General features: G+C 40.1%; 2 protein-coding genes across 7 annotated transcripts in view; one reads left to right on the top strand and one right to left on the bottom strand.

The window, feature by feature from the left end:
• blnk (B cell linker) lies at positions 1 to 24,563 on the top strand. 6 transcript variants are annotated; one of them, XM_086044960.1, is made up of 23 exons: positions 1 to 120; positions 2,365 to 2,460; positions 15,087 to 15,133; positions 17,064 to 17,220; positions 17,440 to 17,505; positions 18,886 to 18,932; positions 19,890 to 19,933; positions 20,110 to 20,224; positions 20,481 to 20,584; positions 20,721 to 20,793; positions 21,490 to 21,515; positions 21,593 to 21,624; positions 21,781 to 21,808; positions 21,896 to 21,947; positions 22,170 to 22,194; positions 22,277 to 22,301; positions 22,416 to 22,446; positions 22,761 to 22,839; positions 22,941 to 22,969; positions 23,083 to 23,132; positions 23,222 to 23,305; positions 23,385 to 23,546; positions 24,179 to 24,563. In XM_086044960.1, exons 4-23 carry the CDS (start codon positions 17,174 to 17,176, stop codon positions 24,335 to 24,337), a joined length of 1,278 nt encoding a protein of 425 aa, XP_085901086.1. In that variant the 5' UTR covers positions 1 to 120; positions 2,365 to 2,460; positions 15,087 to 15,133; positions 17,064 to 17,173; the 3' UTR covers positions 24,338 to 24,563. The 6 variants fall into 6 exon arrangements, with proteins under 6 accessions (XP_085901086.1, XP_085901089.1, XP_085901088.1 ...); XM_086044963.1 differs by lacking the exon at positions 17,064 to 17,220; XM_086044961.1 differs by lacking the exons at positions 1 to 120; positions 2,365 to 2,460 and adding an exon at positions 14,304 to 14,615.
• znf518a (zinc finger protein 518A) overlaps positions 24,404 to 26,466 on the bottom strand; it is a 12,826-nt gene continuing 10,763 nt past the window's right edge. Inside the window, exon 3 of the mRNA XM_086044958.1 lies at positions 24,404 to 26,360. Coding sequence (XP_085901084.1) covers positions 25,705 to 26,360 — 656 coding nt within the window. The 3' untranslated portion in view covers positions 24,404 to 25,704. The remainder of the gene's footprint in view (positions 26,361 to 26,466) is intronic.

Below are 26,466 nucleotides of genomic sequence, written 5' to 3' on the forward strand. Positions count from 1 at the left end.
CTTCCAGGGGCACACACACTTCAACTCGGGAGTGTCCCTGCTGTGACTGAAATGAACTTGCCATCCAGAGAGCAGTAAGAAGGGTGGGACCAGCATCAAGTGGCCTTATTTCTGCGCAAGGTAAGTGATAAGAGCAAGATTATGACGTATGAGAGTGCTGATGGATGCCAAGACGGCACATTGACCTATTTGCTCCGTAAATCGGGCTCTTTTTATTACATACAGCATCTTAAGTGAGCAGAGTATATAAACTAAACAGGTTACGAGATGGCATCCAGTATAGGGGTCATCTGGAGTGATTTGTAAAACAATATGTAAACATAAAATGTATGTAACTCTCAGACTACCAGTCATAAAAACAAGAAGAGACCATCCAGCATCATATGAAGTGCTTTAATGTGGACTCTTTCGATTTCACTTTGAGAAAAAAATGAGGAACTTCAACTTGAATCCACATTTTTATAACCAAATTTGAGCCTGAGAAGTCTGAACTAATCAAACGTAAAATTCAACCACATTTTTCATCAACGATCAAATGCATGAAAGATGCAAGAAAATACAAATTATAATTTAATGTAATTTGACATAATCAAAAAAACACTTTTATTAGGTTTTTTTTCATTCTGTTTTGTAAACCTATGAATTTGCAAACTCATAATAACAATAATAATTATGAAGTATATCAGTACCAACCCTTTTTTTAGAGTATTTCTGTAATACCCATTACAGACATGTAAATAAATATATATTTTTGGATTAATAATGCTGTTAATTGAGCGGAGCTGTGGCATAAATTTTACTTTGGGTGGTGGCCGATTCAATTTGTTAAGCGATGTATGTTTATTGTCACTAGAACAATATGCAAGACTGCGCTGTAACTGTCAACAGACTCAGAATAAGTGGACGGAAACTCATGATGAGTACTATAGCTCCCACTTTTTGTTTGTTTGTTTGTTTCAACTTGAAGATAACGATCCATTATTTCGTTCGTGTTTTAATCTTCTGAGGGTCATATCTGACTTGCAGCTATGCAGTTTGTCATTCTAATTACTTCCAAATGGACAAATCCTAGCAAGCAATAGGATTATGCCATTGCAACAGTACAATGATTACATACAAAGAGGCTGTTTGTCAAAAATGATTAACAGGCAGTTTGGGATGCTGTACAGTCAGTGCAACATTTTGCATTTGTTTTTCATAATTACCTACAGTATATCATGTTCATTTGTTAATTTTAAATGCACTGTAAACATGACCATTGCGATATATGCGAAACGAAATTTATAAAGCAATTCAGTTGCATTACTTCTCCCTTTCTACAGGAGGATGTAATCAGTTGCTATTATTGTTCACTTCTGCTTCCACTTTCCTACTAAAAGTAATGTTTCTCACTATTTTGTCTTCATTGACTACACTGTATGACAGGGGTATCAAACGTACGGCCCACGGGCCGGATCAGGCCCGCAATATGGGTTTAATCCAGCCCACGAGTAGGACCTGGTCTCTATGTTTATGTCTCTATGAGAATTTGCGATGAAGTGAAAAATGGTTCCACTTATAAACAATGTGAATTGTCAATCATGTTTCCACTGAAAAATACATTCTATTTGTTCAAGTACAAAAACATGCATAGTGAGAAAGTTGACGAGAATGATTTTCCAAAGAAAGTCTGAATTCAATAGAATATAAATTGGAGCAAACATAATTTGATTACTCTATTCATAAATGTTATAGAAAAATGGATGCAAGAACTTTGACCCCTTTAGCAGTTTGAAATGAGGGCAAAACAGTTTTGTGTCATAATTCTACATTTTCAGCACAGCCCTTCCGCTGCTTTGTGCTTTGAAACAAGCAATCACTGTGCTGTGCTGGAATGACCATCCATTCATTTTCTAAGGGGATTGTCACAGCCTAGAAATGGAACATATCGCAGCCAACTTGGTGAGAGGAATGGTACTCATGGGTCAGTCACCACTCACCAGCCAATCACAGGGCATATAGACAAACAACCATCCAATCTCACAATCACACCTCAGGAAAATTTAGGGTTTTCAGTATACTCGTGCATGTTTTGGGCAGAGCTGGGCATCCCCTAACCGTCATGAAGTTCCCGTCTGCATATTTAGCCAACCCACGTGGTCCCAGTAGGTTTGAGCCAGCCAAACGGCGTTGAGAACGGATTTAACATGTCACATGCAGGTGCCGCATAACTGACACGCAGCCAAATAAAGTAAAAATAAAACCGTATACCTTTCGGCCCCACAGACGCAACATGTGCCCCATATTGTTTTTATTTCACAGATCACCACGGTATGCATGTGTTTGTCTGTTGTTTTCATTTGATATTTTTTCTGTATTTGACAGCGCGTGATTTGCCGCCGATTGGCTGTCGCCAACGAGGGACGGACTGGGACCACGTGGGTCGACTAAATTTCCAGATTGGAACTTCGTGACAGTCAGGTGATATCCAGTTGTGGTTTTTGGAATGTGTACCTGGAAACAACGTGCAGAACAGCCAACCAAGTCTTAAACCCAGACTCAGATTTGTGTCACAGACATGCTAACTTATAGGCAGAGCTGGGCATTTTAATCAAATTTGAGCGTCTGTTATTCAGCATCCGTCTGCAGCGTGGGTACCCTTCCGTTGTCCATCATTCGCCTTTTTTTCCCCGGGGGAAAAAATTGTACCCGTCTATTGGTCGGTCCTCCTCGAACTTTAAACGGCCGGCCGGCGATCAGTCCGACTAAACTTTCATTTGTGACACACTGCACTTTGTAAGCCTGCTTGCTTGCTTTGACAGCCTGGTCCCTCACTCAACTCTGTCCCCCAAGCAACAACAAATGACTATTTTCCGAAGCCTCGCCACGAAAAATACACTAATGACGGACTGCAGACGAATGCCGGACTAAATAAAGGGGTTTCCGTCCATGCGTAATCGGTCTATTTTAACATTTTCCCGTCATTCGTCAACCGTCGGCAAAACGAGCGTCCTTCAGTGACGGATAGACGACCGGTCCGTCATATAGACGGAATGCCCTGCTCTGCTTATAGCAACTGTGGTGCCTGCCGGGATAACATTCTGGTTCAAACAAAATACAGCATTAAACTTTATATCTCATTAAATATTTACTGGGCTGACACTTTTGTTTTCACTGACATTCTTCAGCTGCAAACATCCCATTATCTGAATTGTGTTATCACGACCTGTTAAACTAAGCTTGTAAACTGGATTATTATTACCTTCAAATTAAATCAAGTTGTCGTAATCACATGATGCTGAGGCTAGCAAAACAGCTATACTGTTATTGTGTTTCTCCTGCTCGAATAACTTCAAAAGTCATTAACATTACGGGATTTTAAATTTACCTGGGTATAAAGGTGAGTGTTTTTGTTTTGATTGCTATTAGTTTTATTGCCGATGTGAAAGTAAGGCAGGATACACTGTTTTGTTAGTCAGCAGCATCACATAAAACTGCATTACAGATTCCCAGTACACACATACCGATTAGATTACTAAAATCACTAATGGCAATTTCTGAGATGTGAGAGACCCTACTCATGAAGGGGAAAAAATTGGCTTGTGTATTCTTACTGCTTTTAAATTGGGTATAGTGTACTTGTCTTGAGGTGATCGAACAGTACAAAACACCTAATGATATCTACCTGTACACCAATAATCCTGAGTCTTCTTTCTTCCTCATCTTTTGACCCCACATACGGAATTTACCATCAGAAATATTGGACGTGTTTTGCATTTACGATTGTTGGCCCTTAATGTTTCCTAACCTGATTGGGGAAGAAAAAAATAACTTTTAACACACACGCAAGACATCCAATTATTTCATCTTGCCTGACTTTGATCAGAAGGGCACCTGCTATTTGATTCCAGTAGCTGTTTGGATTTCTTTTTGACAAGATAGGTTTTACATGTTATTGACTTTTTTTCATTGTGTACTGCCGGTCAGAAACTCATGGTTTATTTACTTTCTCATTTCGGTGTACGTACTGTAGCTGCTGTAAGAGTTACAGTAAGTAATAAGTACAGTTAATTCGTCACTCACATGATGCAGAATGATGCATTTTCATTGGTTAACCATTAAATTCTTTTAAGACGATGATAGCATGCATGCATGTGAATTTATTATACTGTACAAGTGTTTTACTTATTTCATACATTACTTATTACATACATATATGCATGAGTACATATCAATCTCTTGGAACTTCCCATTGGACTCAAGAACTCAGTTGGGGCAAAACTGTGTCACTGAATCTCGCCCACTAAGCACTCATTTCTGTCATTGCATATTAATATAGATGTTTAGACATGAGTTGCCTTAAGGTTGAAAAATAATGATGTAATACAGTTATGAACAGAACTGGGCATGACGGACGCCCATTTTGTAGGTGATGAACGATAGACGTAAAAGTTCCTCAAGTTTTCTAGAACCCACCTGTGATAGGTGAAAAGCCATTATGTAGCGACCAAATGTTTATTTCATTAACAATACAAATATATATACTTTTTTTGTAAACCTTTATGCACAATACCAGTACAAACTATTCCTGTGAGGTGCAGGTAGTAGTATTGTCCACTTGGGGGGTCGCCATTCTCACAATCTACACTACTGTTGTATCTGTGACTTTCTAGGACTGAATGGGTGTGGCTTTAAAAAGCACAGACTGGCCTGTTGAGCGACGTGGGAATCAACGAATGAGATTTTAGAGTTGGCTGGCTGTTAACTAGCTAACTGCTAGCCGCTCTGCATGTTGAGTAACCCAGTGTTAGTTGTGGTTTTGGCAGCTCGTTTATGAATGTGCTTGTGTTTATTTTGTTACCATTTGTTTACTAAATGACTGAAAATGCACCATGCAGCTGTGTCTATCCTTGGCCACATGTGGAGGGTTTACAATTTATTCTAACTTCTGGTGGAAGGCTATACAAAATTAGCTAAAACATTTTTACTTTACCATAGCTGTGCAGTTGTGGAAGCCAGTTGTACTGTATAATAAAATGTTGACCCTTGTGAGGATAAGTGGTATAGATAATGGATGGATGGATGTTTCTCCTCTTTGAAAATTTTCCCTGCGGCGTGCAGTTCAGCGACTCTACTGGCGATGGTTCGCCTCGCGGGAAGTTTGTACGATGAGTCGCCTGTGGCCGCCTGCAGAATCATTGCAAGTCCATCATCTTCAACCGCGCGGACAGGTCGACAGTTGACGGCAATCCACAGAGCCAAAAGATTTGTTAGCTTGACTGATTGCGTTGTTCTTACTGGTTTGCCTCGGCCTTCAGCTATTGTCATTTGACGAGCACTTTTCCCGGCGACATCAGCGCTTAGCCCGGCATCATCCTTGCAGCATTGAGGTGCTTTGCTTTAAGGTGGTATTTGAGACTCGAAGAATTTCTACAATAGACTATATATATTATACATATATATATATATATATATATATATATATATATATATATATATATATATATATATATATATATATATATATAGACACACATATATACATACATACCATACAACTTGCTGTTCTTGTGTTTCAGGTTCATGGGCCATATATAATGTATATATATACTGTGTGTGTATATATATGTATATATATATATATATATTATATATATATATATATATATATATATATATATATATATATATATATACATAACTTTATTTATACAGTGCATTTCATAACAGCTACAGCTGTAACAAAGCACCTTTTACATTACAATAACACAAAAGTGAAAGCAATAAATTAAAACACAAACTACTACTATATACGGTAGACACCGTAAAACAGCAGAAAACTGTCAGTCTCACGTAGGATCAAAAGCCAAAGAAAAGAAATGTGTATTCAATCAATCAATCAATCACATTTTATTTATATAGCACTTTTCATACATAAAAATGCAACTCAAAGTGCTTTAAAACATTCAAAGCAAAACATAGAATTATCTTCAATCAAAAGAAAAGATAAATTATTTAAAAGTTGTTGAAAGCCAAACTAAAAAGGTGTGTCTTGAGCTTCCTCTTAAAAATATCAACAGTCTCTGCAGACCTGACATCCTCTGGCAGGCTATTCCAAAGGTGAGGACCAAAATGGCTGAATGCAGCCTCGCCATGCATTTTGGTCCTCACCCTTGGAATAAATAAAAGGCCGGCGCCAGAGGACCTCAGGATCCGCGAGGGCTGGTATGATAAAAGCAAATCAGATAAATAAGATGGCCCAAGACCATTAACACATTTATAAACTAATAAAAGTACTTTAAAATCGATCCTGAAACACACAGGGAGCCAATGCAGCAATTTCAAAACTGGCGTAATGTGCTCCCGCCCTCTGGTTCTCGTCAGCACCCGAGCGGCTGAATTCTGCAGTAGTTGCAGTGGTGAAATGCTCTTTTTCGGGAGGCCAGAGAGCAGGGCATTACAGTAATCTAAACGACAGGAAATAAAGGCATGCATCAGCACTTCCGTGTTAGCCTGAGAGAGAAACGGGCGGACTCTGGCGATATTCTTAAGGTGATAAAAACCAATCTTGGTTACATTTTTAATATGAGGAATAAAACTGAGCTCAGAGTCAAAAATGACGCCAAGGTTCTTCACACAGTGTGAGGGATTAAAAATGTGTAGTTTTGGTAAAAGCTTCTCTCTCTGACCTTCGGGACCGATAACTAAGACCTCAGTCTTGTCCTCATTGAGCTGTAGGAAATTATCTGCCATCCATGACTTGATATCTAAAATGCAATTTAAAAGGGTATCAATGGGTCCTGTGTCATCAGGAGACACGGCAATATACAGCTGCGTGTCATCAGCATAGCTGTGAAAGCTGATGCCGTGTCCCCTGATGACATCCCCGAGGGGAAGCATATAAAGATTAAAAAGTAAGGGGCCTAAAATCGAACCTTGAGGAACCCCACATTTAATTTCATGAGTTTTAGAGGAACAAGTATCCATACTTACAAAGAAATATCGGTCTGTGAGATAGGAATAAAACCAGTCAAAAACAGTACCAGAGATGCCCACTAGATTTTTAAGTCTATTTAATAAAATTTGGTGATCTACTGTATCAAAAGCAGCGCTTAGATCCAGTAGCACCAAGACTGTGAGTTTTCTCACGTCTGCAGTGCACCTAATATCATTTAAGATCCTTAAAAGAGCAGTCTCCGTACTGTGGTTCATCCTAAAACCAGATTGATATTTCTCCAAAATATTATTTGTATTTAAAAAATGATTCAACTGGATGAAAACCAGTTTTTCTAAAATCTTACTTAAAAACGGTAAGTTGGATACGGGTCTGTAGTTATTAAAAACGCTCGGGTCAGAACCGCTCTTCTTCAGAAGGGGCTTCACCACCGCCGTTTTAAAGGCAGCTGGGAAGACGCCTGTCTGAAGAGAGCAATTGACTATATTTAAAATTTGTTCTTCAAAAAATCCATAAAATGTCTTAAAAAGAAATGTGGGAATTGGATCCAAAAGGCAGGTTGTTGGGTTTACCTGGGAGAAAACTCGAACAAGTGTCCTTGCATCAACCAGGGCAAAACTTTCCAGTGTTTCCTCATGTAAATATGATTGTCCGGGTTTATTAAAACTTGTGTTTTGACGGGCTAAAAGACTGGATCTTATGTCATCGATTTTACTTCTGAAGTGGTCTGCAAAGTCCTCACAGAGAGCATCTGTTGGTCTCTGTGGGGACTTATTAAAATCAGAACTAGTTAAAAGTTCAAAGGTGGAGAAGAGAACCCTGGGGTTGTTTTTATTGACTGTAATGAGGTTTGAGAAATAGGAAGATCTTGCCAGTTTTACTGTTTTATTGTAAGATTTCAGTTGTTCGCATAAAATTTCATAGTGTACTGTAAGTTTACTTTTTCTCCACCTCCTCTCTGCACTCCTGCATTTTCTCTTTGATATTTTGATAGCATTGTTTCTCCACGGGGGTACAGTCTTTGTTTTTGTTGTTTTAATTAAAAGTGGAGCTACTGAATCTAATGATGATTTAAGATGTAGGTTAAAATTGTCAACAATAAGATCACAGGGTGCAGGTAAAATGTCAGCAGGAGTGTTTTTTAAGATCTCGATAAAATTTGCTGCCACCTCAGAAGATAGGTAGCGTTTCTTCACTGTTCTGACCGGGACTGCTAGATGGTTAAAACTGGCGATGTTAAAATAGACACAGTAGTGGTCTGACACTGCCAAGTCAACAACAGAGGACACACCAGCAGACAAGCCATAGGTTATAACCAAATCCAGGGTGTGTCCTCTGTTGTGAGTTGGCTGCAAGACGTGCTGTTTAAAATCCAAGCAGTTTAAAAGGTTTGAAAAATCTCTGGATAGTGGGTCCGAGATGTTGTCCATGTGTATATTAAAATCGCCAGTTATTAATATTCTGTTATAACTGGAATATAAAATGGATAAGAATTCTGAAAATTCTGTAATAAAAGAAGTGGAATGATGGGGAGGTCTATAGACGGTAATGCAGAGAATAGGGGGACTGCTAAAAACAAAGGCATGGTGTTCAAACGATAAATAGCTGCTAAAAATGATCTCCTTTGATAAAAGAGTATTAATAAAAATTGATGCAGTCCCGCCTCCTCTTTTGCCATCCCTTGTAGAAAATAAAAAGTTAAAATTCGGTGGGCAAGCCTCGTTGAGAGCAACTGGAGCATCTGTACCAAGCCATGTCTCAGACAAAAGTATACCATGTAAATTATTGTCTAAAATCAGGTCGTTTATGATAAAAGTTTTGTTTAAAAGGGAGCGCACGTTCAGCACGGCCAGATTAATTATTGTGCTGGACGTGCGCTCATGGTGGTACGAATGAGCAGTATTAACATATACTAGATTACCACTGTTAAAACCACGTTGTTTGTGTGTGCAAGGGAAGCGTCTGCCGGTGATGGTTTCAATGGGAAAATTGTCCGATAGTGGTAATGATAATGAGGGCCTGCAGGGGGAGCTAGTGAGGGTAAGTGATGGTAGTGACATTGTCATTGCAGCGTTTATGAGTAGAAGAAGAAATATGATTGGTAAACAAGAGTCAGCTGGGAGTGGAATTGGTTACGACATGGTGGATGTTAGCGGCTAAAATCTTGCTACCAAGAGAGTTCGGATGAACACCATCCGGCTGGTAAAAAGACGGGCGATTCCAGAATAGGTTAAAGTTGTCAATAAAAGCAAAGTCAAGGTGGCCACAAGTGCGTAGGAGCCACGTGTTCAAGCTTAAAAGGCGGCTGAAGCGCTCGGCTCCGCGAGACAATGCCGGCAAAATGCCACTCACCCAGACCGAGAGATCGCAGGTTCTTAACAAGGCAAAGAGGGCGTGAAAGTCTCTCTTCGTCTGCTCAGACTGTCGGCGTATTGTCTCGTTTGTCCCAACGTGAACGATGAGCCGGGTAATGGATGATGGCAGAGAGTCAAGAACACCCGGCAGGATGTTAACTATGTCCATGACTTTCGCTCCGGGAAAACAGCGGGTGACGCAGCCGGGATAGTGAGTACGTCTAATGGTGCTGTCGCCAATTATAACGGTGGTCGGTGGGTGACGTGAGGAGGGAACGCCAAGGGACTCACCACCGGCGGAAGATTCACGACCCCACTGTCCAGGATGGCTCCGCCGAGGCCGAGTGAAGACGGTGGATGACACCGATGAGTGTCGCCGATGATGCTGGTGATGACGACCACCCTTGTACCGGGACACCGCGTCCCGGAGCAGCCCGACGCGTGAGTGGACGGCCGTGTCACCGGCGGACCCGCCCAACATGGGGTTCCCGGCCGAGGTCGTCGCCGTGGGTGGCGGGGAATCCGAGGGAGCCCCTGGGAGCACAGCCCCAGCGTCGGACGCAGCAGTCGGTGTCTCCGACTGCTGTAGTGCAGTGATGGGAACAGGAGACTCACTCGCCAGGGCGGCGAACCGATTCCCCAGGACCAGTTGGGGGCGGTGGGGTTGCTCCCCGGCCCTCCGGCCGCGGGACACCACCTTGACCCAGGTGTCACTCTGCAACGGTGTCGAGCAGGATGGCCCCGGGCAGGCAATTGGATCCCACTTCGCCGTGTCCGAGAGGCCAGCCGCCTCAGCCGTCATTGTCGCCGACAGGATTTCACGAGCGCGCCTTCTCATGACCACCGCGGAGAGTTCGGGGAAACGGGTCGCGAAGCAAGAGATGACCGATTCCTTCTCATGGAGCTCCTCTGAGAGACGACGAATATCCCTTCTTAGGTCAGAGATTGTCTTATTTGCCTTCTCCAGCAGGCCATTGTGTTCGTCGCTGTCGTCTGAAGGCATTTTAATACACTAGCTCCAAGCTAGCCCCAAGCTAGCCCGTTTCCGTCTCACGCTAGCTGTATGCTAGTCCGCGAGATCAAGCGACCCAGAGATTAACAAAAATTTAAATAAATAAAAAATAAGATAAAAATAGTCTCCAAAAATTAAAAAGAGTAAAAACGCAACGCGCAGGTGAGGTAGATTCGAAGGCGAAAGTGCAGAAGTGCAATCGATACCATCCACGTCCAAACTCTGACGTGGCAGGAGAAACGGGGTTTAAAAATGGACAGAGAGGAGGCTTGCCTAACATTTAATGGAAGGATCAGCCACAGAAAGGCTCGATCCCCTCTGAGGCACCGCTTAGTCCTCGATACCTCAAGCAGCGCCTGGTCCGCAGACCTGGCACCGGGAAGGTGCGTAGGAGTGGAGGAGCTCGGAGATGTATGTCGGGGCAAGGCCATTTAAAGATTTGCAAACAAATAGAAGCATCTTAAAATGAACCCTAAAATGCACTGGGAGCCGGAGAAGGGTGTTATGTGTTCCATCTTTTGAGCTCCAATTAGGTGGCGAACTGGAGACGCTTGAGAGGGGACTGGGCAACTCCAAAATAAAGTGCATTACAGTAATCTAGCCGGGATGTAACAAAGGCATGGATTACTGTTTCTAAGTGCTGATGAGAAAGGAGGGGCTTTACCTTAGCCAATTGTCTAAGATGAAAGAAGTTAGACCGAACAACAGCGCTGATTTGCTGGTCCAATTTAAGATCACTGTCCAATTTAAAACCCAAGTTCGAGGCTTTAGATATGAAGCCAGGGGGCCCATGTCAACAGGGTGGGATGTAGAAGAGCCACTGGGACCAAACACCATAACTTTGTGTTTCCTTTTTTTTGACATTTAAGAAATGTTGTGACATCCAGGCTTTGACGTCCTCTCGACAGGCCAAAAGCGGTCTGAAGGAGAAACTTTATTTTTTGCTCAGCGGGACATAGATTTGACAGTCATCCGCATAGCAGTGGAAGGAAATCGTGTTTTCGAAGCATGGAACCCAGGGGAAGCAAATACAATGAGAACAGCAAGGGCTCCAAAAAAGAACCTTGTGGAACACCATACGATATAGGGGCAGAGCAGGACTCAGTGGAACCTAGGCTAACAGAAAATGTCCTGCCAGTCAAATAGGATCCAAACCACTCTAGACCACTAATGCCCACCTGGTGCTGCAAACGAGCCAGAAGAAAAACGGTGGTCCACCGTATCGAATGCTGCAGTTAAATCCAAGAAAACAAGACATGCATAGTGTCCAGTTATTATTACACACATAATAATATTGGGGCCAAGAGTAAACATTTTTCTCCTTTTACAATCAAAGTCAGCAAAGGCCCGATGATGTGTCTAGGGATAGGGAAAATTCAGGTTCCTCGAGAGCCATATCCTGCCCATTTTGGATCTCTCCCTACTACAACACACCTGATTCTAAAAGATTATCCTGACTGATCATCCCAGGTTTTGGGTTGTGTTGCTGATTTCTTTTTTCCCCTCCCCAATATGCTCATAAAATGGTTGAGCAACAATTATCAATTTTGAACCTGCGCAATACACAAAGTTTAGCTGAGCTATGGTAGTAGTGATGGTGATGTAAAACTGAACAACAGCTAAATGAAAAGTGATCTGAAGCTTTTACTGTTTCTAGTCACAAATAGAGGACCAAATTGTCTTGACTGAGTGTTTGTATAACACGTCTCTCAAGTCATTCACCACAATAAAAATAAAAAGTGTTATAACCACAATTCCGTTGCGAGATAAGATAACAGTTAGTCTAACATTTTCTATTTCTTTTTTTTTTCCTAAACTACTCTTTTTTGTGTGTGTATTTTCCAGGCAGTCTGTGGCACCCTGGTGCCTCTCACAGGCCAGTCTTGGTACTACAACAGATGCTTGGTTGGGGGGGGGACTTATTCTTGATGGAGAAATTGTTTTGTGTGCGGTATGCTGTGTTGTGTGTCATCTTGAGTTCACCGCACATTTTAAGAGCAGGAGGCATCTGCAGCTTTTTTTTTGTCAGGTGTAGGTTGACCCACATTTTCAAAAAATGGTTAGGATGTTAAAAACCATGTGTACCCTACTTCAAGGTAGAAAATACTTATACAAACAGTCAAGAGGAACAGAACACTTTCATAGTGTGGAAACAGATTCACCACAACACAGGGAACTACTGAGACTAACGACACACAGGTAAGGAGGCCACAAGGTGGGAAGGAGCTCCAATACCTCAATGCAACCAGTTTAAATTTCTGAGCTCCTCACCTTAAAAACGTTTCATCACCAGGCCCCTTCCTACCTCACTGACCTGCTACACTGCCAATCACTCCCACTCAGCCTTTGTTCCTCTGATTTAATCATTCATTTTCAACCAACAGTACATACAACTGGTAAAGCGTTCTCCATTGCTGCTACTTCTCTTTGTAACAAACACACTTCCCCAATAAATGCGCAACTGCGCAAACCTCTGCACCTTAAAATCACTGCTCAAATCCCACCGGGTCACACTTAAAAATGAACATAACATTTTAACTGTTTGATTGCTGTTTTTAATGCTCTTTACTTACATTAACCAAAACTCAGCTGAAAAATATGTTTTTAGACATGCATGACTCAAAGATACACACTGCTTGTCAAATGAAATAGTTAAGACTTACACTTGAAGATAAAGTTGATGAGATATTATACTACTTTTTATGTATTATTGTTTGGTTCATCATACTACATAAATAAAATCTATTATCAGAAGTAGCAATACTATTATTTGGGAAAAACAGAAAATAAAGGTCGAACAAAAATGTTGAGGAAAAAAACAAGGCTTTGAATATAACTAACTCTAACATCGAGACAAAACATGTCCAAACCCTAACCCTTATAATTTTGCAATTCATTATTTGTTCCGGCAAAGCAAATTGCCCCCCTAAGAAACTGTGTGAATGTGTTTTCATCAACGTGGGGTATCAGTGCAGTTCCCAAAATTAAACTAGATCACAAAACTTGAGGAAATCTGAATTGGTAAATTGATAATGGTTTCATTCACCATTACACAGATTATATTTTTATTATATTCACACACCCATCTTATAAAAAGGGAAGTCATGCTTAAAAGAACTGTTCAATAATTCCAGTTGAACAGCATTCTAGCAGCTGGTGAGTTATTAAGATTTTAAAGTGGTTCTACAGCTTCCAGTGTGCTATTCAAAGGAGAGATAGACTGCAGCTTGGAGAGAAGTTGTGTCTCATTTGAACAAGCACAGACACTCCTATAAATAATTCAACATTGGGACGGTGCCTAAGTATCAACTGGGGTGGATTATTTGATATTTTATTCTGTGTCAGAAGGCTAAATCTGATTTATACAGACACCTTTCCCCCCACTGTAAGTCACATGATGATGAAGTGTGGGGTCAAGGTTCATTTTCTTTGAAGCAGGTTTAAGCCTTTCATATTAAGCAATCTCACTCTCTGTTTTACAAATGATTAAATCACAAGACTCTGCTTTAAAGGGCATTCACTGTGTGCTTATTTTGGGTGCTGTCTGTTACCTGGAGATTTCTACATTCAAACAAAGGTCATGAGGTGGTCTATACAATTGTAAATACATGGTCTTAAAAGACAATCACTGCTCTTTTTTTTTTTTTTTTTATGAAATAACTATCCATTAAATTTAATAACAGTCTATATGTTGTGCATGAATGTGTTTCTTTGATGTTGTTTGTTTATTTGGCATTTTACTGTGACAGAGTTCCATAACATTGGGACGAATTTAAAACAAAGAGAAAGAGAGAGCGAGAGTTGGAGCAAAGAATGACCCGAAGCAATGAATTATGAATGAAGAAGGGAATACATAATTTAGCTAGTATTGTTGCATATTTTATGGTAATCATTTTCCTTTCATTTACGATTACCTTGCTGCTCCGAAGAAATAAAGTTAGACACCAAAAAAATTACCACATTTTTTTTCTATTTGATGATGATGATAACATTGTATCTCAGCGGGCTGGTGTTTAGCGTGTCTGCCTCACAGTCAAAACGGATTCCACTCTCACCGTGGGCCTTTCTGTGGGCAGTTTATATTTCTCAAGGTACTCTGGCTTCCACTCACATTCCGAAAACACCCATGAAGTGTCTTAAATTTCCCATAGGTGTCAACGTGAGAATAGATTTTCTTCTTTTTTTTTTTACATGTGCCCTGTGATTGACTCCCAACTATTCCAGGGTACAGTTCACCGAAAGTCCGCTGGATAAGCTCTTTCTCACCTGTGACCCTGAACAGGAAAAACAGTAGAAAACCGAGAGATGATGCATGGTAATGTGGTACTTCAAATGTTGGCCTGCTACACCATGTGACAATGGCGTCTTTGTTTTTCATATGATTTGCTTTGTATATCTTGTAGTATAATTGTTCATAAATTGTGTACATTTAGTAACCACATGGTTTACAAATACTGTATAAGAGGACTGCACAGAGTGAAGTAACACAAATCACGGGCACCTCCTTCTGCAGCTTTGCTCATTGTCTGTTGTCATTATCCCATGTTAGTGATGCTTATTCAAATATTGAAATAAATATGCGCCCCAGAAATGCCCTAAAATGACCCCTGTATCACCTCTAAAATTTGAATAAAGGAGCAAATTGCAATGAAGGCAGATGGCAATGACAAAATGATGAAGTGAAATACTGCCATCCACTGTTTGTAAATAGGATGACATGTGCAATTACAAGACATCTTGTTACTTATCAGATATTTATTCAGCTAGTCTCTTTTTTTTTTAATAGAGCATGTCGGATGGCGACATGAGCAAATTCAGCCTGCTCCATCAACCGTAAGTAACAACGACCAAACACTTATTACTCACCTCAGCCTTCTTAAAACAAATATACTTTGTAAATGTCAGAATATATTTTTGTAACACTAAGTCTGAGTAAGGGCGGCACGGTGGGTGACTGGTTAGCATGTCCGCCTCACAGTGCAGAGGTTGTGGGTTTGAATCCGGCCCCGGCCTTCCTGTGTGGAGTTTGCATGTTCTCCCCGTGCCTGCGTGAGTTTTCTCTGGGTACTACAGTTTCCTCCCATATTCCAAAAACATGCATGGTAGGTTGATTGATCACTCTAAGTTGCCCCTAGGTGTGGTTGTGAGTAGGAATGTTTGTTTGTCTCTGTGTGCCTTGCTATTGGCTGGCAACCAATTTAGGGTGTACCCCTCTTACTGCCCAAAGACAGCTGGGATAGGCTCCAGCACGCCCGCGACCCTTGTGAGGATAGGCGGTTAGAATAATAATGGTTGGATGGATGTTTTATGACATTGCAAGCAGTTGATTCATTTAAAGATGAAGTCAACCCAAACTTTTTTTTTCAAGAATATGTTTTATATAGGCGGCACTGTGGTCGACTGGTTAGCACGTCCGCCTCACAGTTCAGAGGTCGTGGGTTCGATCCCGGCTCCGGCCTCCCTGTGTGGAGTTTGCATGTTCTCCCCGTGCCTACGTGGGTTTTCTCCGGGCACTCCGGTTTCCTCCCACATTCCAAAAACATGCATGGTAAGTTGATTGGACTCTCTAAATTGCCCCTAGGTGTGATTGTGAGTGCGGATGTTTGTCTCTGTGTGCCCTGCGATTGGCTGGCAACCAGTTCAGGGTGTCCCCCGCCTACTGCCCAAAGACAGCTGGGATAGGCTCCAGCACGCCCCGCGACCCTTGTGAGGAGAAGCGGTACAGATAATGGATGGATGGATGTTTTATATAGGCCCCCTAGTTGAAACAAGGCATTCCTATTAATGTAAATTTGTGGAATATGAGTTAAGCAGAAAAATCTACCCGTTTTTAGCCATCTCAAGGGGCAGCCATTTTGACATCTGAAAATGACATCACAACTGCTCAGGGCTCAGGTAACGACCAATCACGGCTCAGCTTTAGAAAACAGGTCAGCCGTGGTCGTTACCTGAGCCCAGTTGTGATGTCATTTTCAGTTGACAGAAGTGACAAAATGGCCGCCAACAGAGATGGCTAAAAACGGGTGGATTAACTCTTATTCCACAAATGCAACATTTATCAGAATGCCTTGTTTCAACTTGGGCTTGCACAGAACATATTCTTGAAAAACATATGTCTGGGTTGACTTCCTCTTTAAGGAAGTAACAGTGGGTTTTTCATATTCCATAAATAAACACGTTAGCGAGTTCCTCATTCACCTGCGAGATCAACCTCTAGGCTGAATAGTGAATAATAAATGTTGATTAATCATGAATCATAAAAAGTTGGTTCCATCCAAAATGGAGTCTTCATTCTCACCATGAAATGCTTCCAAATATCTTCTGGTTGGGTGTGTGGACAATTATGACAAATTTAAAACAGATGATCCTATTGGGATTTCAACTGGATTTTTTTTTTTTTTTACAACTCATACTACATTAACTTTAAATAGCTTCCAACAAGAGAGTCTAAAAATACACTAGTTGAAAATGCACTTACTGAACATTACACCTTCAGATATGTTCATTGCAATAGTAGAAAATAAATCTATAAGGAAGTGCTGTAACAACCTTTACCAACACCAGACAGTCCCACATGCACCTGCTGTTGCAAGAATTTTGTTAAAAACTGTGGGCACCAAATCAACATTTGTGTGTGTGTGTGTGGGGGGGGGGTGCGTGCGTGTGTGTGTGTGTGTGTGTGTGTGTGTTAGTTTAAGTGTGTGAGTGACAGGGAATAGAAAAGAGAAGTGATTCTTTTTTTTTTTTTTTTTTTTTTTTTTAGCCAACCATAATGAATTCCAACCTCTTGGTGACGAAGGCGTAACTTAGACATGCAGTACAGTATGACATAAATGTCACATAAATATGTAAAGCCTTGGATTGACTGCAAACATGGATGTTTTAAGTAAACTCACAGCTTCTGCCACAGCAAAGATTCGGTAAGCTCTGTAAATTTTTGCCACCATGTGAACGATGACATGACATTTATTTTGACATTAATAGGAATGTGTTTTCAGCTGTTATCGCAAACACCAAAAGGACAAAAACTGTGCCTTTGCCATTCTTGAAAACTTAACAAATGGAACACCCCACCCTTTCCCCATTCATGTTTACACTGCAGGTTCTCAGTGACCAAGAAAGTTAATCTTTTTTTCTAGGCAGCTTCAAAAGATTGCTCAGGACATCCAGAAGAATGATACCAGTTACCTGAATAAATTTAGAAGGTACATTTATCTTTTGATATTTGTTTTTAACCTTTTACATACCCAGGTCAAATTGGACCCGTCTTGGTATTGACAGAAATAAAAATACCCTGTCATTCTTTCAGTCTGAAATTGATGACTTTTTATAAAGTGACCCTAAATACACAAAAATTAAAATAATTCAAAAGATTCTTCTTTTGTACATGTGCAACAAAGTTAAATTACACTTAAGCTGTTCCAGGGAAAATTTGACACCTGCTAAAATTGATTTTATATCTACCAATTTGTATTAAATTAAAATTGTGGGCAAGGTCGGAATCTGTGAAGCTGTACATGCCATGAATGTGTGTAATTTTTACGGAACAGTGGTAATAGTACTCAAGAGTGCACTTGAAACAGTCTCGAGAACGGCCCGTGTTTCCCTACCTTTGCACAGGTTACTACAAAATATGCCCCTGTTTGTCTTTAAAGGGTCATGGAAGAATCTCAAAGCAGGAAGAGTCCAAATCATGTACAGTGTATGTGTGTTTTTATGGCTCAGTAGGGATGGTTTTCACAGGAGAGTTTGAAACAGTCCCGAGAACTATCTGTGCTGCTACAACATTTGCACAGATTCACACAGAAACATGCCCCTGTTTGTCTTTGGAGGGTCGAGTCTTGTAACAGTGAAACAGTAAAACAGGGTAAGAATGATCACATTATAAGGACAGTAAAGAAGGATAAGGAACAGAAGTCATAAAGCTGTCAGAGGGTGCCTTGACACAGGTATGAGACCTGCTAAAACAAGGACCCGCAATTTAGCAAGCAAGTATCAATTTACTCAGTAAAAAAATATGAAATGAGAGTCATTCATTAAGCTAATGATTAAAGTTATGGCAGAAAGACATATACTGCCCAATAGGTTCTTGATCCAAAAACAAGTGGTATAAAAGATTGTTTCTCTCCGAAACATGGCTTCATGGTTAATCAGCTATAGGTCAGATGGGCTATTAATACATTTTAGAAAGATTTGTAGTTCAACACAGTTTCACAATAATTTCCACAGGAAAGACTATGAAGCCGAAAATATCTCAAACAGATGGCCTCTGTCTCACTTACTTTTTCTGATATGAATACCCTTCAGGATAGAAATCAAGTTGGTACACTGTCACTGAAGATTTGTGTTATTGAATTTGTTTATGTCTGCTCAGTTTAAATCCCACTTCTAACACTTTCAGATGCCACAATGGTTTCCGTTGCTTAGACTGGATGGATGATGGATGGATGGATGGATGGATGGATGGATGGATGGATGGATGGATGGATGGATGGATGGTAGGGTGGGTGCTTGGGTGGGTAAAATATGTCAAATCACTTTTCCTCCATTAAAAACTCTGTTCATGTTTTCTTTCCATGTGGCAGACTGAAAAGCAAACCAGTTCCAGAGGTACCTGTGAGAGACTACAGAGGTAAGATCTCACTGAAATGGTTTGAATAAAGATGGTCAGTTTCCCTCTCTGAAATGGATGCAATGGACAGGGCAAACTGAAGCACAGCAGGGCCACTCATTGAAAGGTTTTAATGTCATTCAAAAGAATGTGTTTGGGTTAAGGTCAATGACTGATCATTTCATTGTCATTTGAGACAGTTTGGTAATTAATGTTACCATTAATACTTTTACCAACCACTCCAATCCACCAAATATTCAACTAAAGTTGACAAATGGTCAGTATTCAGATATGTCATCATTTACATACAGTATGTATATACAGTACAAGGCTGAAAATAAGCGAGTGGGCAGAGGTGGGCATTTTACTACAAATTGAGCGTCCGTTATTTGTCATCCATCTGCAGCTACCCTTCCGTCATCCGTCATTTGCCTTTTTTTCCGGGAGTAAACAAATAGTAAATACTAAAGGCCGGTCCGCCTCTAATTTTAAACAGGTGTCCATCAGCGATTCTGACTATACTTTCACTAGCAAAAAAAAATATTACGAGTCTTGCAGTATACAGGATATATATTTTTTTAATCAAAACAGTCATTTATTATTATAATGAGCAGGTGAGGAATTTTTTTAAATATGATTTTTATTTTTGACAGAATTACATTATATAAGGCAGAATAGAATGGTGGACTAGGGATGATCATGTCTGTCTCAATGTTGAGAGGTCCATTCACAGCCAAGGCTCTTTGTGGAGTTTGCATATTCTGCCCAGGTTTTTGTGGCATTACTCCACGCACTCCGGCTCCCTCACACGTCCCAAAAACATACATGTAACGTTAAATGACTAATCCAAATTGTCTGTAAGTGTGAATGTGAGTGTAATTGGTTGTTTTTCTAGACTGGGTATATAAGTGCAAAAATTTGAAGAGTTACTAATTGAAGCACGTTTTCTTCAAATTACAATATGGTGACTGATTGCAGATGAAGACATGGTGGGTCCAGAAGATTTGTCTGAATCGGATTATGTAAGTTTGAAAAAAATATATATTTGGTTATATATATATATATATATATATATATATATATATATATATATATATATATATATATATATATATATATATATATATATATATATATATATATATATATCTACAGTTCTCTCTAAAGTGGCAAGCTTTCCAATGCATGTTGTCTCCAGGATAATGAGCTGTATCACAATCCAAAAGAGCACGATACCAACTATGAGCCGCCTCCCAGCCACAAAGTCTTTACCAGAACCTCTTCTTCATCCTTCTTAACGGGGGACTATCTTGGTCAGTGTGTCAGTCACTATCACTGGTAGAGAATATATTAAGGCCAGATCCTTTGTGCTGATACGTTCAAAATTCAAACATTTTCTATAACTTTAATAGTTTTTTTGTATACCTCGTACGTCATCACTTTAATACAGCAAGTTGGATCAGGTGCTTTGTGTGGCATTTTTAAATAGAAACACTGTCAAACCAGCACCTCGGGGGGATTCAGAAGGGAGCATTATGCAAATGCTGACACTTTGCTTCTCCATTCCAGGCAGCTGCCGTAATGGGACAAACTTCGAACACAAAAAGGACTTCAAACAGGGCAAAGGATCACAACAACGGCCCCCACAACCCACACATATGGACAGTAATGATGTAAGATGAAGTACAAGACACAAGCATGGAGAAATTCTGCTTGTCAATTCATGCTATCTTGTAGATGAGCAAATACTTCCCACTGAGTGTGCACAACATTTTTTTTTAAATCTGCTGTCTTTGTGGCTCTCTACAGGTAGACTACATCAGTCCAGATGGCAGTAATGAGGATGACAACTATGTCGAACCTGCAGACAACCCCACTGCTAGTAAGCTACGCTTCAGAATGAAAGTTGGATAAAAGTAAAAGTTGAGAATGGTAACAAATGTGTTGAAGGCTACTCCAACAAAAATTCAAAGGATACATGCTTTTCTATATCACTACCATTAGATCCTAATGTGTATAATGCAAACACAACCAAGAAAGGGAACTCCATGTCCCAACTAACTTTACCAAAGTGTCAATCCAGTTCAGGTAGGTGAAGATATGCAATAAATCCAAAATTTGCTTAAGGTTGTGAAGGGTCACACCTCCCATCTTTGGCTTCTAGCCATTTTACAGCAGGGCAACCACATTTTATCACTCTGTGGATTAATATATGTTAAAATGTAGATAAATACAGAATAAATCATGAGCATATATAATGAAGCCTTTTGGGTTTGGTCATGAGACTTTCACAAGCATTTGAATGTACAGTATACACTTTTTAACATACTTGTCGTCACTCATGCAAAAAGATGTCAACAAGTGTAAATAATAAAACATGATTAAAAGAAAAGTGATGGTGCATATGGTAAAGTAGTTTTATTGGTTTTAATTCATGTGATGTTCAAACATTGTTAAAACACAAAAATATGATTATAATGACAAAGAAATTAAATTATTAAATTAACTATATATAAACTATGTACATAGATTCAACAGTATACTGAAACACAAATTTTGGTTGTTTTTTTCCCCCCAGATTTTTATGAAGTTCCTGACCAAGAGGTGGGATTTTCATTAAATGTGTATGTGTGAAAACAATTATAATTTGTTCCTTAAATGTATTTATGGGATCTTTTCAGGATAGTGTGTTGGGCCATGTTTCAGCAAACAGGTAAACCTTGTATTCTTACCTATTACTCCATTCAAAGTAATGCATTTGAGTTTGAAATGATGTCTACCCTACAGCGCTAAAATAAAATGAAAAGGAGAGACATGTAAATAACAGCATGCATGCATACATGTTTAACTATTCTGACCTTGTTTTCAGAGTACAAATGATGAGATCGCCCTGTGCTGTAAGTGTTAACAAATGAGCAAGCCGAATAAAAATATATAGTATGCTGTAAAGGCTGATTTGTGCGCGCGCGTGTGAGATCATCCAGGAGCAGCAGGCCGAATGTGACTCGTCATATGAAGTGTGGCATCATGACAACAGTGGGTATCAAATTTAACAAACACTAATTATCTGTAATTATAGTGAGACCACTACAGTACACGGTAATTTGGTATGTTGTGGCACCTAGAGGATGGCCAGTGTAACAACAAAAATAAGTTGATACATACCGTAACTACATTTCCTAAAGCAAGCAAGGTTCTCATCGAGATCCTGTGAATTCAATATTGTGGTTTTCTTTTATGTCAATGATCAACCTGCAGAGCCACCAAAACCTTTACCAAGAGGGTAAGTCCGACACAATTACTGCTATCTTTACATTACATTCAATTGACGGTCTAATGATGGAGACCTGTTTTCATTTCGTCAGGTTACCAAAACCTCTCTTAAGGCTGGTAGGTTCAATGAATGAATGAATCAATCAATCAATACGTTACATTGCTTTGAGATTTCTTGATTGTCCCTTTGGCTGTCTGTTTCTGAAATTACGTGCATGATTCTTATTTCAGAAACAAGATGTAAAGCAGAAAGACTTTGAGTGTAAGTATTTGTACCTGCTCCCGCCATTGTTGAATACTCAATCTTTTATACATGCATTAAATACAGATTTATTTATTTTTGTCATAAATTTGGTTAGGAAGTGTGCGGTCCTATGTGACCCCCCCAAGTAGTACTGATGGAAAAACGGTGGCAATTAAGTTGCCCATGCATCCCTGGTCAATACTGTGCGTGTGCTGTCGCCCGAAGTCAGCTGGAGATATGTTCCAGCTTGCCCGTGACCCCAATGAGAACAAGCAGTATAGAAAATCAATGGATAGATAATACAGTCTGATAGCCTGTGTGGATTATTACAGGCCGAACACTACCGATGATTCACCCCGATCGTAAACCACATCCTTCAAAATCCCTTACTCTGGACATGAAACGACCAAAGTAAGGCATATGCAGTATTTTGAGTGCAAAACCATTGAGCAAAATTGCTCTAATTTTAGTTTATTCATTGTGACCTGCTATTTGTCTTGACTGTCTTCCAGGACACCTCTTCCAAACGTTACCATCCTCAGTAAGTAACATTGAGATTTTGTTGGATACGCGCAATAAAACAGCAAAGAGCAAGATGTTACCATTTTTACTGAATTCTTTTTTCCTGAAACTAAAGTTGTCTTTTTGTACCAGAACAAACTGACAGTGATTCTCTTGAAAATGGGGCCACAGACCAAGACAAGGTTGTCGACTGAGACCTGAAAAATACATAACACTAAACTGAATCAATTAAAACTTGCTATTGACTGATTGATTTTCTCCTTTATTTCAGGATGCAGAGGTCCATGAGAAGCCATGGTTTGCTGGGGAATGTGACCGCAAGACTGCAGAAAAGTTGTTGTTTCACGCAAATAAAGTATGGCTCTTATCACCTTCCGCACTTCTATTACGCAGTCATTGACACTTGCCTGACCCTGTGTTGCTTTCTGCTTCAGGACGGGGCCTTCATGGTGAGGAAGAGTTCCGGACAGGACACAAATCAGCCCTACACATTGGTGGTTTATTATAAAGGGAGAGTGTACAACATCCCAATCCGTTTTCGACACACACACGCAAGACAGCAGTTCGCACTGGGGAGCGAGAAAAAAGGAGAAGAGGTACACTTGTACATTTTGTTTGTTTCTCTTGGTGTACGGCCATGCCAATTTTTACAACAGATGTTGGCATCTGATTAACAAACATTATTTTAGACACAGTGTGCTGACACTAAATATTCTTGATGTTACTTTTTTTCCACCCAAATAATCAAGCTGATTACTTTTTAATTGCAAATTATTGCTGCAGTCCAATGCAGGTAAGTCAGTCACATACCCATACAACGGTACACAGGGCTGGACCCACACACACACACGTCATTGTTTGGCGGTGAGCAGTCCAGGGTGCATCCCATCTCTTGAGCCAAAGTCAGCTGGGGTAGGCTTCCGTTAAACCGCAAAACTAATGAGGACAAGCGGTACATAAAACAGATGGATATAGTTTTTTTTTTTTTTTTTAGGATGAATAAAAATCTAACCTAGAAAAAAACTAACATATGTGTATGCATTACTTGTGATCATCAAAGACTTGGCAGTACACCCAGTGGGGCAAGACAAATAGATTTGTAAAAGAATCAATTCATGACATGCAAAATATGAATGCTTTTAAAATATGGCATTGCATGACTAAATGGTCAACTATATAAAATGTCTCACCAGTCAGAAATTGCTTAAACTGTTTTTTTCCCTTGTAGTATTTCCACAGCGTCTCTGACATCATCGAGAATCACCAGAAGATCCCTTTGCTGTTGATTGACAGAAAGAGTAACAGCAAGGATGTTGCCAGGCTGCGTTTTCCTATGAAACAACCAACCAAATCTGGACATCCCTGGCACACTTCTGATCAATTCTAACCCTCGTCTGTAATGCCCACGGGATCGGCAGGCTGTCCACGTGGCACTAAATTAGCACACTCTGAAGACTTTGAACATGTTTATTGAGATGCTTTGCAGTGCTCAAGCAGTATTCAAATTAACAAAAAGGCTGAGAAACTGTTGCTCTAGCAGAAGCAGGATTTTTTTTTTAGACAGCAATTTACAAGTTGTATTTTTCTTTAAATAAAGCAAAATCAATACGTAACTCAGTTTCTTTAATTAATCATGTCACCAGGAAAACACAACTTGCACTTATTCTCTGATCAACAAATTATGCTCTTGCAGACTGTTTGCATAACAAAACCAATTAAGGCACTTAATGGACCACGAGCTCGACTATGTACAATTAGAAACCTCTTGTCTGAACTGAAGGTTTGCTATTTACAGTGAGTCACAGACAGGGATGGTCCTGGAATGAGAAACGTGTACAACACACACACGCACGCGCACACACACACACAGTTCCTGTTCTGTCAATACTGAGATCTCATGGCTGCTTTAGGAAAACATTTTTTGCCACCGGAGGACACCGGTTGAGATTGTTGTTGGTTTGGGGTGAGGTAAAGGAAAATCATAATCCTCCTTTAATAGTGCAAGTTGAGAAAAAATAAAGTTCATTTTCAAGTCAAACAAAAGTAAACTAAACTGAAAAACAACACAACCAGTCTAGGTCGGATTAAAAAAAAAACTATTCTATCATTCGCTGACATCGTAAAACACAACTTTAGATATAAAAATGTAGCGCTGTAAGGAATTTCTGCTCCTGCTAAATGAATGCATGAAAATATATCTGTCACAGAAAATACATGATCTGAACGATATTTGGAATTTACAAAACATTTACAAGAATTATTTAAGTGGCCCATTAATAAAGTCTATACAAGAGCCTTAAATAAATGTTGAATAAAACATCTTATTGCTTCTTTTTTTCTTCTTTTAACAATACACAGTTTTTGGTATATTTGACTAACATGGGTCTCGGCATCCCATTCCAAAAACAAATATGTTCGCGACAGCCTACCCGTACATACAACTAAGACTGTGTGGCAATACACATTTATACAGTGTTTTATAAAATGTGACAGTGTATTTAAATAAAGCATTTGCGTAGACAAACACAAAGGGTACTAATAACTAAATGAACCCCTTCATGAAGTTTTAAAGGCAATACTCTACCTGGACAACATAAAAGCTTATGGTAGGTAATGTTACCCTGAGCTAGTCCAGGATGTGCAACAATATTTTATTAAGACTTCTAATTAAGCTGATTGTCACTGCCTCTATGATTGTTTTGTTGCATTGCAGTCATCTTCCAGACACATTTTGTTTTCCAGTGTATGCGACAATTAAAAGTTTTCACAGTTTGGCCTTTTCCAGTCCATCAGGTGCCTCTTCCGGTGGACCATCCACACCTCCTGCTTTTCAAAAACCCTGCCACAAAACCAGCAACTGAATTTCTTTGCCACCTTCCTGTTAGGTGAAACTGCACCGACCACTTCATACTTTTTCCTGCTCAGTCTGCGCAACTTAAGCTTCAAAACAAACCTTTCCTGGACCAAGTTCTCCCCACACCACAGCGGTTGGCTCTGAGCGTCCTTATGATTTGTCTCGTTGGTCACGGCCGAAAGCGCGTTCAGAGTCCTTTGTGACAGAACGACCTTCTGCACCTCTCCTCTGTAACGGCTGACCACGTTCATGATCCTGGCCACTTCTGGGATGTCCGCATCTGGGTGATTGAGTACCACAACAGGCTGGTCTCTCACTGGACGCCTTATCAGCTGAGAGGGATTCATGGCTATCAATTTCAGGGTTCTTTGCAGGCTTTTTGGAGCAGGCTGCCAACAGCGAACAAAGGATGGCCAGGATTCCTGTGGGATGGCTTTGTCCAATGGTGGATCGGCACCGTTGAGACGGTCTGGTTTGAAGTCTGGAGGCACCGCTACTCGATGGTCACTACGTTCTGTAGACACCGCAAGCCTTGCTCCTCCTGAGTTTATCACACCTGTGAGATTAAATTTGACACTCATTTAGAAATGTACTCTATGTGCAACAAGTCAAAGATATAACAATGGGTTAAAACCCTTAGCCATTTTTATCTCTATAGAAAC

Source organism: Filicampus tigris, chromosome 11 (assembly GCF_054856515.1).
Source record: "Filicampus tigris isolate MCC_2025a chromosome 11, RoL_Ftig_1.0, whole genome shotgun sequence".
Classification (NCBI taxonomy): domain Eukaryota; kingdom Metazoa; phylum Chordata; class Actinopteri; order Syngnathiformes; family Syngnathidae; genus Filicampus; species Filicampus tigris.